General features: G+C 39.2%; 1 protein-coding gene across 4 annotated transcripts in view; it reads left to right on the top strand.

The window, feature by feature from the left end:
• The window catches only part of negr1 (neuronal growth regulator 1), a 134,790-nt gene that overhangs the window by 73,625 nt on the left and 47,285 nt on the right, over nt 1-13,880 (top strand). For all 4 annotated transcript variants that reach the window (XR_014595354.1, XM_083970753.1, XM_083970755.1 and 1 more), the window contains exon 4: nt 9,124-9,255. Coding sequence is in view for 3 of the 4 variants with exons in the window: in XM_083970753.1 (XP_083826879.1) it covers nt 9,124-9,255 (132 nt within the window). In the remaining variant the exon portion in view is untranslated. The remainder of the gene's footprint in view (nt 1-9,123; nt 9,256-13,880) is intronic.

Raw genomic sequence — 13,880 nt, 5'->3', positions numbered from 1 at the left:
GCTTCATCCTGTGCAATAGTGCAGGTGGCACTCTTTTGGAGGATGGAGCTGTGAGAGACGGCTGGCTTATCTGTAAGAAGGTAGCCTGCCTGTACAACCTCAGGTGTTGATGCCAGCAATGCAACCCTCTGTGGCAGACAGCTGTGACTCTGAAGAGCCTCCTCCTCCTCCTGTGGCTTTTGTATATTTTTGTGTTTGTGTTTTGTTTAGTTTTTTGCATCTGGTTTCTTGTCAATCTATTTTTGCTTTGCTTCTTCTGTTGTTCCTTTAACTGGAGTGCACTGTCAATTTACAGTGGGTTGGCATTCATGATCATACTGCTTATGATCAAATCTGAGTGTACGTAGTGTTCATGAATGCGGAGTAGGTTTTTAGTAGTGTCTAAGTTTTCCTGAATGAGACCCCAGTTCTAAGTAAAACGTTTTTCATATCTTTAAGTCAAATCCACTGAAACATACAGTATGGACACATATTCACACTGTTTATGTGTACAACATATTATAGTTATCATTGTAATCATGTAATTGGTAAAGCAATCACATCTCTACAGATTGGCATATGGTCTGTTTTTTATTGGGATCAACAAATTGTTTTATGCATTTTATGCACTCACACAAGTAAAGGTGCTGATCAGATATTTTTGGTTAGTAATGCTAATTACTTTGTTTTTCTCATTACTCATTATGCTCATTTGCCATATGAAGTATCCCACTCTCAGCCCTGTTTAAGCTGTTTTTCTAATCACACAGTCACATAAATCTCTCAACCATGCCAGGTCCATCACCTGAAATTGTTTCCCTGCCTACACTGCATGTGGCTAAATATGTCAGCACAGAAAGTAACAGTGAGGTAATTGTTCAGGTCGCAGAGGTGACAGCACATGCAATCAGACATGACTTAAGGCTCCTTTGGCCCAGTTCCACTCTCTGGATTTTAGCAGCCTTAGATTGACAGCCAGGGAGCAGAGTAGGTGTTATGTATCAAGGCAGACTAACAGGCTGTTTTTCAGACAGACCCTGTGCACAGTGTGATTTTACCCCTAGTTCTGGCCCACACCTTGAGTTGGGGCCAGAAGGCAGCAGCGCACAATGTAGCAGCGTGGGTTGTTCTCCATTTTCAGGAGTTAAAAGGATAAATTGATGTAGAAAATGCTGCTCTATGCTATAATGGATTCTTCAGCGATGCCTGCCCTATCTGTGTATTGCAGCCCTGAAGGAAGTGTACTCACAGCTCCCCTACACAATGTGGGAAATTGCTTACTGCAACGGCACTTAGCCAGCATTGGCACTGAATGCGAAATTAACCTTGCTATGATTTCTTTAATTTGCTTGGAGTGACATCTCCCCCAGGTGAGAGGTGCCTCTGTCAGTTTTTCAAATATTTCTCAGCATCATCCACAACTCATGTTAGGTCTCTTGGTGGTTTTACTTACACCATCATTAGAGGTTATTTTCCTCCCTAAGCAGTCTTAGTAACTCAGTTATCTTTTGTTCGTCAGATTTTTTCAGCATGCGTAGTGCCATGTCTATTTATGTCTTCAGCATAGAAAGGTTAAGTGCTTATTATATAATATCAATATAGTATGTTTAATGCTGAAGGGTCCAAAAGTCTGAGACTGCTTCCCCATTCAGGCAAAAAAGAAATGGTGTCAGACTTTTGGGCCGCTGCATATAAACATATAAGTATACATCAAGGACCCATTTTTTGTTTAATGGTTTCAATGACCTTTGCAAAGCCCCCGCTTACTGTAATCAATACGAGTACCATTTGCAGCCAGGGCAGGATCATGCATCTATAGATCCTGCATGAAAGAAATATATTGGCTTTCATTTATCAAGAAAGACTGTAGCCCGATTTGACTCTTCAAATGGAAATGTGTCCATTTATTTTAAAGGGAACTGCATTTGAATGTATTTGTTCAAATGTTAGTCCGCATATACCAAAGGAAAACTGTATCATGAGGTGGAGGTTAAAGCCTAAATCTAGAATCATAATGTGAAAATCAAGTTGCATAATATATTTTGTTTTTATGAGGATGATGTGAGCAAACCTCTCACATTTTATGGTGGAAGTATTTTCATTTTTTTCACGGTCTTAAACTAAAATATATGTGTATCTCAACTGTACATCTTGTGCATCAGTAGCCTTTTTAAATTGCAGTACTATTTTCACCAGTCAAAACAAAGCTTAAATGGTTGAGGTTAGGAATTGTAGCACATAATGCAGTTGCAATTTTTGGGGTCAACAACTGCACTTGTCCAAATTAAACACATATTTGGTCCCAAGAAAATTAACTTTTCACTTACCAGTAGTGTTGCTGAGTCGCCTGAGCCAAAACACTTTACTTGTTACAGTTTATCCAATCATCAGTTTGTACAATGCAACTGTCTTTTGGATGTTTCTATTACAGCCTACCAAGAATTTGGTGGTGGTGTAAAAATTAATTTGGCAGCAAAGAAAAACAGAAAAAAACGGGGGTAAGCAATATCTCAACAATGTTCTCTACAGTCGTAATTAAAATTGCACTGGGAAGACAAGTCCTCGTTGCACCTTCCTGCAACGCTAATACTCAACATTGATACCAGACAATGATGCTTGAGGGGAAGTACTTATGATTTATTTCCTATACAGACTCACACTATACAGTAATGGTTAATGATTTACTACCAAAATCTGACTGCACAGGTTGTCTGCACTATCATCAGTGAGGAAAACAAATACAGTGTGATTTCAGTACTAGCTGTTACCAGCAGTACTGGATGACTTTCTATGTTAGAACACATTCAGACATCTTATGTGGACCAAAGTGTTGATTTAATTTAAGAGCAAAAGTGTATTTCTTTCCTTGTTGTTCTTGTTTGAGTAGCATAAAACATTCAGAGGGAGGATACCTCAGCTTGACTAAGCAGTGTTGTTAGGTTAATGGTAATAACAGGGATGTGGGATGTAAGAGCAGAATGAAAGTCTGACACTGGTGCCGTTTTGTGGGCTTGGAAAAATTTATATAATTTTCACTATCACTATAAAGTGAAGATGTTACATCTCCCTTTCTACTTCATTCATTTTGACTGATGATCTTGGAGGCTCAATTAGTGTTCGACCATCTCAGGGATGCAATGTGAAGGTATTTTCATTTTCTTTCTGATTCATCTGCACTTGCAAACTGGAATATTTAGCTGCACTGATTTAATTGGAATCCTACTTGCCACCTGTGGATATCTCCAAAGGATGCTGCTGAATGTGGGAGTCATTATTACTCACACTGCTTTCTCACGATTGTACCAGTTAAATTGAACTGTTAGTTTTATAGTGTAGGAATTGTGAAAGAGACTGAGCAGGCCTTTTTCACAGCAGACATTATCAACCGTAATAGCAGAAGAACCACAGGAAGAACCAATGACATTAACAATGGCTGTGATCTGTTAAGAAATGCCAATCCTAATGCTTCAGCTTACTGCAACTTGTGAAAGAGAGGAGCCATTGTAAATTTCATCAATTTCTTTGGTGCTTTCCCGGCATAACAGGCCAGATTGTCTGCTATCACAAAAATCTGCATTCATATTAACACAAAATAAGTGTTTCCAGGACAAATGCTTTGTCCACACTGAAGAAATGTAAAAGAAAAAAAAAAATCTCAGGTGTATCTGAACATGTTCCACATTGTGACTATAAGACATACAGTAGCTGATTTGTTGTATTTCAACAGGATGCACACTCTAATATACAGTATATTGGCATGAGTCATCTCCATTGCATTTTTTTATCTGCTCTTTATTGTTCAGTGAAATGGGGCTCATTTTGTTAGTCATAAGTTATATTGACTCAAATGCACGGTTCTCATTTTCAAACCACTTAGCCAGAGGCACCGAGAATCAGTCAGGTGCTTTTTGTATCATGTGGTCAACCAACCATAGTTGACCTGTTTTGCACCCACTCTCTCATCATTAAAGCTACATTTGTTAGCTAATGCTTTCTCACTTTGTTGCATCGACAGGATACATTTATTATGTATAACTAAAAAGACACTCAAAAGGAAATTAAACTACATAATAGTTTTAGTGTGGTCTGTAGTGCAGTACACTTTGACATCAGGCCCGGTGGCACCAGACAAGCAGCCTTGATCAGAACAACTTCAGACCAAATTAAATTACTCCGACAAAAGTGCAGACTTGTGCTTGATCCTGATGCTTGACGCCTGAGATGTTTTATTCCAAGGATTATTCAATCCACTAAAGAGGGTGTTATAATCCTACAAGCGGGTGTGGATGATATGATTGATAAGAATGACAGTAATCCAGTACAAACTTTGTCTTATATTAATGTGAACTACATGAAAAAAGTCTCATGAACATGAAATGTAAAACTTCAGCTCAACTAAAAGTCAGATCAGCTGCTTTCAACATGGAAGAAACTGGTAATTTTGGTCATCTGTGCACTTATGCCGTCTAAAGATAGAATGATCCTTTGCACATAAATTTACCATTAAAACTTTATCTTGCTGGAGATCATGAACTGTATCTGTATGTTAAATGTTTTGTAAATAAACTGAATTGACTGGAGATTATCTGAGAAGGTGCAGACAGCACAGTGTCCACATAAACACTGTTTTACTAAGAAATCTCCACCACACAAAAACGCAGAAACACAGTCAATAGGTGGCAATTTCATCAAGAAAATTGCTCGCTCACTACTGTACAAGTTTATGCCCAAAAAACTTACTAAAGTTTTGAATATCATTTCTTTAGCAGGCAAAACTACAATGTACCGTGTCATCTTAAATCACATTTGTAACTGCCTGGTAGCACAGAAAAGTAAGGAGGGTTTCTGTAGGTGGACACTCTGCCTTCACCAACATGTCCCTGCGGTCAGGACGACTTTGTAAAACAATCACTGTGGTGAGTTATCCAGGTGTCCTCTGAGGGCAGGGTCTGTACCAACAATATGCATGTGGTTTTAGATGCCAGCAGAACATATCTTTGGCCAAAACTGAGTGCTGCTGAATAGCATAGATGATCCTATTGTACATAGTTTTTATACTGTTGGCGTTTAAGCACACAAGATTGGGTTAAATTGGCAAAATGGTCCCAAAATGGTCCCAGGCCGTAATGGCAAGGTTAAAAACGGCACTATTTTGGCTGCAGTTGTCGTTGCACAAAATACATTACTCACTTTGACATCTCAAATCAAAATTTCTTATTTCCCCGTTAACATAACACTAAAATATTGTCTCTGAACACCTTCACCTGAAAGAAGTTTTGCATAATGACTGTTGTCAGTGACCTAAAATGCATTTGACAAAAGGTCAAAATACATATGCATGACACCTTGGAAAAGTGCAGTTATTGGCATATACGTAAGCTCCTGTTGACTATGAAAATATTTGCATCTAGGGGATAAATAAAGTATTTACTGTATCTAAGTCCCCATCTATTTATCTATCTGTATTTTTCCTGTGGCTCTGGTTGCCGCACAACCATCTTCATAGAGGAGTCTCTCTGCAGTCTGTTTCATGTGTGAGTTTCATTTTGTTGCTCTAATGTGCCCTACACAACCAACCCTCCCCAGTGGAAAATAAGTGATTGGTTGTTTTCCCCAGGAAGTGACAAAACAAGTTCCTGTGCATTTCTGTGGAAACCTCAGCATTTGATCGAGCCATTTGGTAAATGGTATTGGAAGCACTGAGCACACATGGGTCACTGCTTTTGATTTCATTGCCTATAGTAAAAGACACAAGTGCACACAGAGGATTTCCACATAGTGAGTATATATAATTCCCTCTTACGGTGAAATACAACGGAGCTGGACATTCAGGGCAATGTATAGGTCAACCATGTCAACACAGGGCACTGAGACATAAAGTCCTATGAAAGTCTGCAGCTCTTTTAGCAAAATAACCCTGCCTTGTATGACGTGGTTTGTAGCATCGATCACCATATGCAGTAAACAAGCCAGATATACCGTAGACGTAGAGTAGTCCAGATCACTAATGGTTCACAAAAATCCATAAAGGCTGTGTTTGCAATATGCAGACATTCATTAAAATGAATATCTAATTTTAGCACTGACGTGTACAGTGGACATAATGATCCCACTGACACACATGCACACTTCCTGCTCTCTCTCTGTGAATCAGTGGTGCATTATGAAGCACAGTCTGTGGTATGAGTCCACATTAAATTCCACAGCACCACTTGCTATTGCAAAAGGAAAACTTGCCAGAACGTGACAATGAGATTAAATTGTTTTCTTTTTTAAATATTTTTTTGTTTTGTTTTGTTTTGCCTTTTCTTGTTGCTTTTTATTGTTTTTATTTTCTAAGAACTAATGTTGCGAGGAAGACAACAGGCTGGAAAGATAAGCCTATTCTTTTCAAAAAATGTTGGTGTTTTTTTGTTTTTTTTTCACTCTCATTTTCACAGTTTTGAGGCAGATGTGGAGTCATTTAAAAGGCAGCGGTGCAGGTTTGGATAGCCTAACTGAGCGGGAGACCTACTTATTCAGTGGAACAGATAATATGTGATCCCACTACATCTGTTATAACTTTAATTCAAGGTATATTACTGAGGGCTGTGGGTTTGAGCACAGCCACACAGCACTTGGACTGAAGCTATGACAAGAATATTTCATGCATCAACTATATTTACATTTAATTTGAATGTTTTTTGATCATATTTAGGGACTGAAAAACTGTCCTGTCGTGCATTTATCTACCGACTCCCTGGTGCCCTTTAGAGATTTGTGAGATTGGGGCAAATATTCAGTCAAGTCAAAATTCCCATTCTGATCACACAGTTGCACTACAGATCACTGGTCACTGTTGCTGGTGTATTCTCAAAACAAGCAGGCTTTATATTATTCTCGTGTCGGATGTCGTGCTCGCGACTCTTTCAGTGTTGATGCTCTGGCCAATCAGTGGCCAGCAGTTGGTTGACGTCACATTTCAGTATCAGCTCATCTTACTTGGAAAAAGTAGTAGTACTAGTCCATAAGGGCCAAAAGATATAGGTGGAGGATGTTTATGTCACCCTATTCAGCACAGATTTGTTATTTTTGACACCAGACTGCCACTCTACCATTTGATGGATATTCTGACACACTCTGTACTCCACATCCCGTCCCACATCAGTGGGATTAAGTTTAAAAAACAACAACAAAAAAAAAAACTGTGTGCATCCAATAAAAACTGCTTCAACACTGGTACAAAGCCCAGCCATGTGCCATGCACCATCACAAAAATAGAGCCCTTTGTGTTATGTCGCTGTCCCTGTGCACTCTTGGCATATTACTCTGTTTTGGAGACACATCCGGTGCTTGTTTATGGATCAGTTTTTCAAACATTTTCATTCCTTTGCTGTTGTTTGCATAGCGGCCACTATCTTTGCCAAGATTTTCAGATTCCATTGTTGCTACCACAACAGTATGAGAAGAGATGGGAAAGCTCATTATCGACAGTACCTTGAGTTTCAAGTTTTGTTTTTTTGACATCATAGTTATCAGATAAAAAGCCACCAAGGTTCGAATAAGAAAGTGACATTATATAAAAATTCTGCTCACTTACAGGAAAGATTGGCAGCATAAAGTGGCAGCATTTCCACTCCTGAAACATGGATTGTCTTCACTGTAGCTGTCCTTTTATGAGATATTGCTGAGTCAGTGTCGGGTCTTTATGGCTTTCTGAACAGTACATTCAGCTCAGTTGTGCTTGATTGTGCACTGTTTGATCCCCATGCCTTCCAAATCCATCCACACCTCTTCTATACCAAACCACTATTATCACTCTGAAGAGTTTACTGTATATAAATAGATTTCACACCACTGGGTTAGAAATCCATCCATCCATTCACCCATCCATACAACCATCCATTCATGGAAGCTATGGAACAAATTATGATAATCAGGACAGATATTAAGTATTTTTTGTTATTTTGCTGATGGCTGTCATTACCAAGATTTGGCCTTTAATCTGACATATAACCAAACAGCAAACACTGCTCAGGGCTAATTCATTTCATCTTCTTCTCGCTGCAGACAGTTTGAATATGTCAAAAGGGCACCAGCAAACAATTATTTTCCATATTGATTATTCATTTCCTATAAGATGTCAGTAAAAATAGCATTATCATTCCCCACAGCCTAAGATGATGTATCCTAATAACGTGTTTCTTACAGTCAACAATCCAAAACTCATACATATTCAGTTTATTTTGGGATGCTCGGACCAGGGTGTACTTGATAAGTGTCTAGAATGATTAATTGACTATCAAAATAGTTACTGATTGATTTTATGTCCAACAACTAATCAATAATTTATTGTAGCTCCATTATTAAATAGTACAGTGAGTGGCATGTCTATGCTAAAATCACTGATACTGTTGATTGAGACAAATTTGATTTTATAACACTGAGTCATCTACATATATCAGATATAAAATGACAGTGTGCACTTCATATCCCCGGTGTCATCACAAATTCACCTTTATACTGTATTTATTCCTGATCATTGTGGTTATACAGTGATATATTTAAAGTAACACATTAGCAGTGGGAGCTAGAATGCTCCTGTGCCACTTTCAACTATGTTTCTTAAGCATCATCTGTGCATTGGATTTGTGTGGATTTTGTGCTCACTTCAACTTTTTGGGTGCAAGGCCCCTGCCAATATGCCAGTCATGGTGCAATGCTGCTCCTGCCTTTGGCACCGTTTGCTAACAGTAAAGCACTGACATGTGCATTGAGCCATCAAATGTGTCTGTCTTCCAGGAAGTAGCTCTAACTGGAGTGGAGTTGAGCAAATGATGAGCGGATGACAGGAAATACACCATTATTTTATTTCCTGCCACCATATCAGTCTGAATGGATCGATGCGCTGCTAATCCACTGCTATATTAGGATGCAGGGAAGGTAATCAGGGGTGCAGTACAATACCTAATCGCATTGCATCTCCTACTCAGGTTTACACTTGAAAGCTATTTACTACAAATGAGGCCTTTCCACACACTAACCATAGGCCACAGAAAGCCTTGCGCTATATACAGAGAGTGTGTGCTGTGTCTGTTTCTGTGATGTGTTTGTATTCTTTGTAGACATGGTGTAAGTACTTTGCTTCCATTTTTCTATTTCCAGCCAGGAAATATGACAGTGGCGAATATCTTAACATCACCGGGATCACAAGGGACCAGGCTGGAGACTACGAATGCAGCGCTTTAAATGACATCGCCTCTCCTGACACCAAAACAGTAAAAGTCACAGTCAACTGTAAGTATATCTCATTCTCCTTCCTTGCTTCCTTTTTTCTTTCTGCACTGGCCTTACAGACTCAAGAAAGACACCAGGGCAGTCTTCAATGATACCAGTGTCATGTCCCTGACTGTGCACCTTCTGGAAGTTTGAAAAAGTAGAAAGCTGGAGCTTGAAGTTTCTTAATATTTAATGTGAGAATTCCCTTTTTGTCTGTGCATGTAGGTGATTAATTCACACTAAGGAAAGGTCTGACTGTTCTAAGCACTATTCCATTATGCAGGTAATGAGTCTTTCAAAAGTGTGAGAAGACAGTAATGAGGAGCCAGGGCATTAATGAATGATACTGGGCTTTAGCTGTCGTGGCCACATGGAAATCACCACTAGTATGAGCAGGAATGGGTGCTGGACAATTATTGCCTTTCCCTCTCTTTTTAAAAGTGCGCATTTACTTCACTGTTATTCATGGAGGTTTCTGCATAGATGCCCTGTGCTAAATCTTACTTTTGGCAAAGCTTATCAGACAGTCAGCTAGAGAGATGGAGGGAGGGGGACGACTGAAAGAAAAAAAGACTCCTCCTGGCCCAGTTACTGAGTCATATCCTGAGAGTTAATCATGTAAGTTTTCTAATTCAAGTTTTAAAGAAATGGAATATTTTATTTCATGCACAGTTTTTATAATTTAATTCTTTTTTTTTTTTTTTTTTTTTTTTACAACAACCACAGTCCAGTAATGTGTGTACTCTATTTCCACCCCTCTGTGTTAAAGCAGATTTCATTCTGGCTTTGTTATAAAACCAAGTTGTGGCCATTATTTCTGTGTAATGCCTGGCTCTAATGAGCTGGGCCTGAGTGGAGTTTTAGAGGCCAGTTATTTATAGCTCAGCTGAGACATGGGTTCAAGGATGAAAAGTGCTTTGACAACTGGCAGTGTCTTTATGTTGCAGAACAAAGGAGATATTCACAATGATTGATAAGGCTTGTCATAGACGCCAAATTTTAAAGCCAGACAGCAGGGGTATGTGCTTTATTATCCACACTGAGTGAATTGATTAGGAAGACTTTCCTTTGCTGTCAGACAAAGTCACCACAGCTTGAGCACTGGAGCGACACTTTGGGTGGGAGGATGCTGCAGTTGGTCAGGTGTTGACGCAGTATTTGCCCACTGCCCAGACTTATCTGAAGCTCCCAGAGCTACAGAGCTGTTCCTGTCATTGACCACTTAGTTATTCTTTGTCATGGATCCGTATCATAGAGCAGAATCATCCAGGTATCTTTTGTAGACTCCTTTTAATGATTTTTAATGGTTGAAAAATTAGTCCCCAAAAACTGCTGATGGTTTCAGTTTAATGTGTCATTTTACATAATCCTCTAGGAAGAGTAGAGTCTTTCTTTCTTTTTTTTCTTCACTGCGGAAATAGGAATTGTCTCAAAATGCAATTGGAGTAACTGTACAGGCTTTTAACTCACACATTACTTCTGCCATCTGAGCAGAGAAATGGAAGTCCTGTATTATACCCAGCCTAACTGCAGCATATCAGATGTTTTGGGGAAATACTATGGATTATAATGAGTAAATCACAAAGAATTGGGTACTGTTCTCAGAAGCAGCAGCAGGATGCCAAGTGAATACTTTGAGATCCGACTTTTAGAGTCCATGATTGATGAAGACCATGAGCTTGTTGCAAGATGAATGACTGTACAGTTTTGGAATAATGAATTTGTTTTTTAAAGGATTTAAAGAAGCTAGGATAAATATCAGAATCCATAAAGTACCATGTAGTTCTTAGATTTACACATGTTGTATGTGGTTTAATGAGACAGTGTTGATAGGTAGCTCCAGTGAACATAAAACCTCTCTTGCAGCAGCTCTGTGACACATATGCCACATCTCTCTGACAAGTCTTAATTCAATATCTGTCTGCAGTAATTAGTTTAGCCTAGGTGATGGGGCAGCCTGTGTCTGCACAAAGCGTTAATCTTTGAGATCTCCCCCTTTGGTTATAAATATTTCATAATTCTTGACACCCTGTTTAAGTTATGGCCAATATGTGGCTCCATAGAGTCAGACTTCTCTGGCCTCAGAAGCACCTCATACATGAAAGGTCCTGAATTTTATTGCAGCTGTTTTACATTCAGAATGCTGCGTATGAGACTTGGCTAAACAAAACACGTAACAGACTTTATAGAAGCAATAGGGAACTTTGGTTGAGAACAGCTTCAAATGGCTGTGGATGTGGTTGCTAAATCTTCAAAACTTTAAATGCTTTGTGTCATGTCACTTTAATACTCAGTGAATCAGATCTCTAAACATTTTGTAAAGTAATTTTTTTCATGAAAGTTGCCTGGTCACTCTTCCAACATGGTGACTGGTGACACGTGCTCATTTACAAAGATAAGGGGGTTGAATAAATGAATTAAAGTTGTCCATTGGAGCGGCTGATATGGCCACAGCAGGCAGAGCCAGAGCCAGCTGGTGGCCACTCTTCACTGCCTCCTCTCCACCCTGGTGCCATTCTCCCTCTGTGAAGGAAAAAGAGAACCATTTTGCACCATATCCCAATCTACTGTATCATTCATGCTCCACTGTCACACATCAGACTTTATTCAGCAGGTGCCCCCGAGCGTGCTTCGATGAAGGCTTGTGTGCCAAATTCTGAATTAAGATATAGACGTTAGCTGACATTTAAACTCAAACAAGAGAGGATAATTACATAGTGAGGTGCAAGAAATGTACTGCATTTGAAATATTAAACTACATGGAGGTGTGTTAATACAGCTGTTTAACTTGGCTGTAGAATCACCCTCTGCAGGTGTCAGATTTTTCTTCGTTAACAACGAGAAAGGTGCCATTAGTGCTTTAAAGTTAATAAACCTTTTATGATATCACAGTGAAATGAGAGAATATATTGCATATACAGTAGGTCATTTTTTTCATACAGGTTTAATTAATATTTGTCCATCATTGACCTTGCTGGAGAATCAGTGTTGATCCTCTCACTGTATCTTTATTTTAATGATGGTTGAATCAGTTAAAGTCACAAACATCAACTCGTCATGTCTGCACTATTTATCTCTTATTGTTTTAATAAGGCCGCATAAGAATGAGTGACACTGACATTTCATGGGTTAACAGTCTAATTAAATACATGTCTAAACAATTTCTCTCTCTCTCTCTCTTTTCAAACAATTCCTTTTTTTAAGCTAAGAGTATAGTTGACCTCTGGGCTAATTGCAGATTAAGGCCACTAATTAAAATAAGCATACCAAAGTAATGAAAACAAAATTAAGCTCTTGCATGTTTGGAGTTTTAATAACACCAGGCCTTCTATAACACTAAGCCTGCCATTTGGCTCCCTATGATATGATGGACATTGTCATTGTGCAGTTACTTCCAAGTGTTAAGTCCAGTATGTTTAACCTCTGCTTGCATGTTTCCAAGGCTCAGAAGACTACCTTAATCAGACAGCATTAATTAGATTACTGGCCTGCACCTCTTGTCTTTGTATGTCTGGTGATGAATGAATGGTGGCTGGATACTTTTATCAGCTAAACCTGAATGACGGCAGTCATGCAGAAGGTCACGGGAGAATCAGATTGGCTAAAAAGCCCTGCTTGGCAAAAGGATATTTCAGTGGTGATTTTACCTGATGAAATTTGATCTCTGACCTACTTTTCAAATTTACATATTCATCTACACTGCAGGTGGTTGCAGCTATTGGCTGAAATTCTCGCTGCACAGTGCGGCTCATAGGCATAAACATCACATCTAGTCTGAGGGATGAATTAGAAGGAAACCACTGTGGAAAACCTCCGCCTGAGATAAAAAGCCAGGGTTTGATTAATTAATGAAGCCACCTTGTTGTAGAATGAAAGGTTCATATTCTAACTACAAACACACACACACACACACACACACACACACACACACACACACACACACACACACACACACACACACACACACACACACAACAATAACAAGAACTCTACTCTGGCTAAAAAAAATCAAAGGTGTCTGACCTTCTTCTGTACTTCAGAAACATTCCCCCTCCAGAGAGAGCTGTCTTCTCTCACTCATTGAATGAGTGACACTACAGAGTTTGAACACCGCCACATTTCCAAAATGGGATATGGCAGTTTGCACAAACTTAAGTCACACGTGGAAAGAACACAGACAACCAACTGTCTTGTTCTGCTACATTTTATTTGCTCGTCACTGTTGCACATGCCTCAAACTGAAGCTGTTTGAAGCCCTGCCAGATGTTCTGATCATCTCTCTCCGTCCATGTGATAATCACAAAGCTGCCACAAGTCGATTTTAAGGAAATAAATGTGTAAAGAAGACAAATCAGTCGATGCCATGTTAGCAGCACAGATGTTTGAATTATTGATGTGGAGGAGGCAGATAAGTGCCACATTTCTGGAGGAGTTGGAGCTGGATATTCAGACTCATAGAACCACTCTTAAATCAATAGAATGCTCTTTGACGTGCACCTGGAGGTTTAATTTGGTATCTTGCACTCAATAGATGCAACTTTGTTTTTCTTTTGTTCTCTACTTTTTCTGCATGATCTCATCCGCTCCGATCTTGATGAAGGAACCAGTGCAGGCGGGCACTCACTCCTCAACATCACTCGTTT

This window comes from Trachurus trachurus, assembly GCF_905171665.1.
Source record: "Trachurus trachurus genome assembly, chromosome: 4".
Taxonomy (NCBI): Eukaryota; Metazoa; Chordata; class Actinopteri; order Carangiformes; family Carangidae; genus Trachurus; species Trachurus trachurus.
This window is presented reverse-complemented; position numbering and strand designations above follow the sequence as displayed.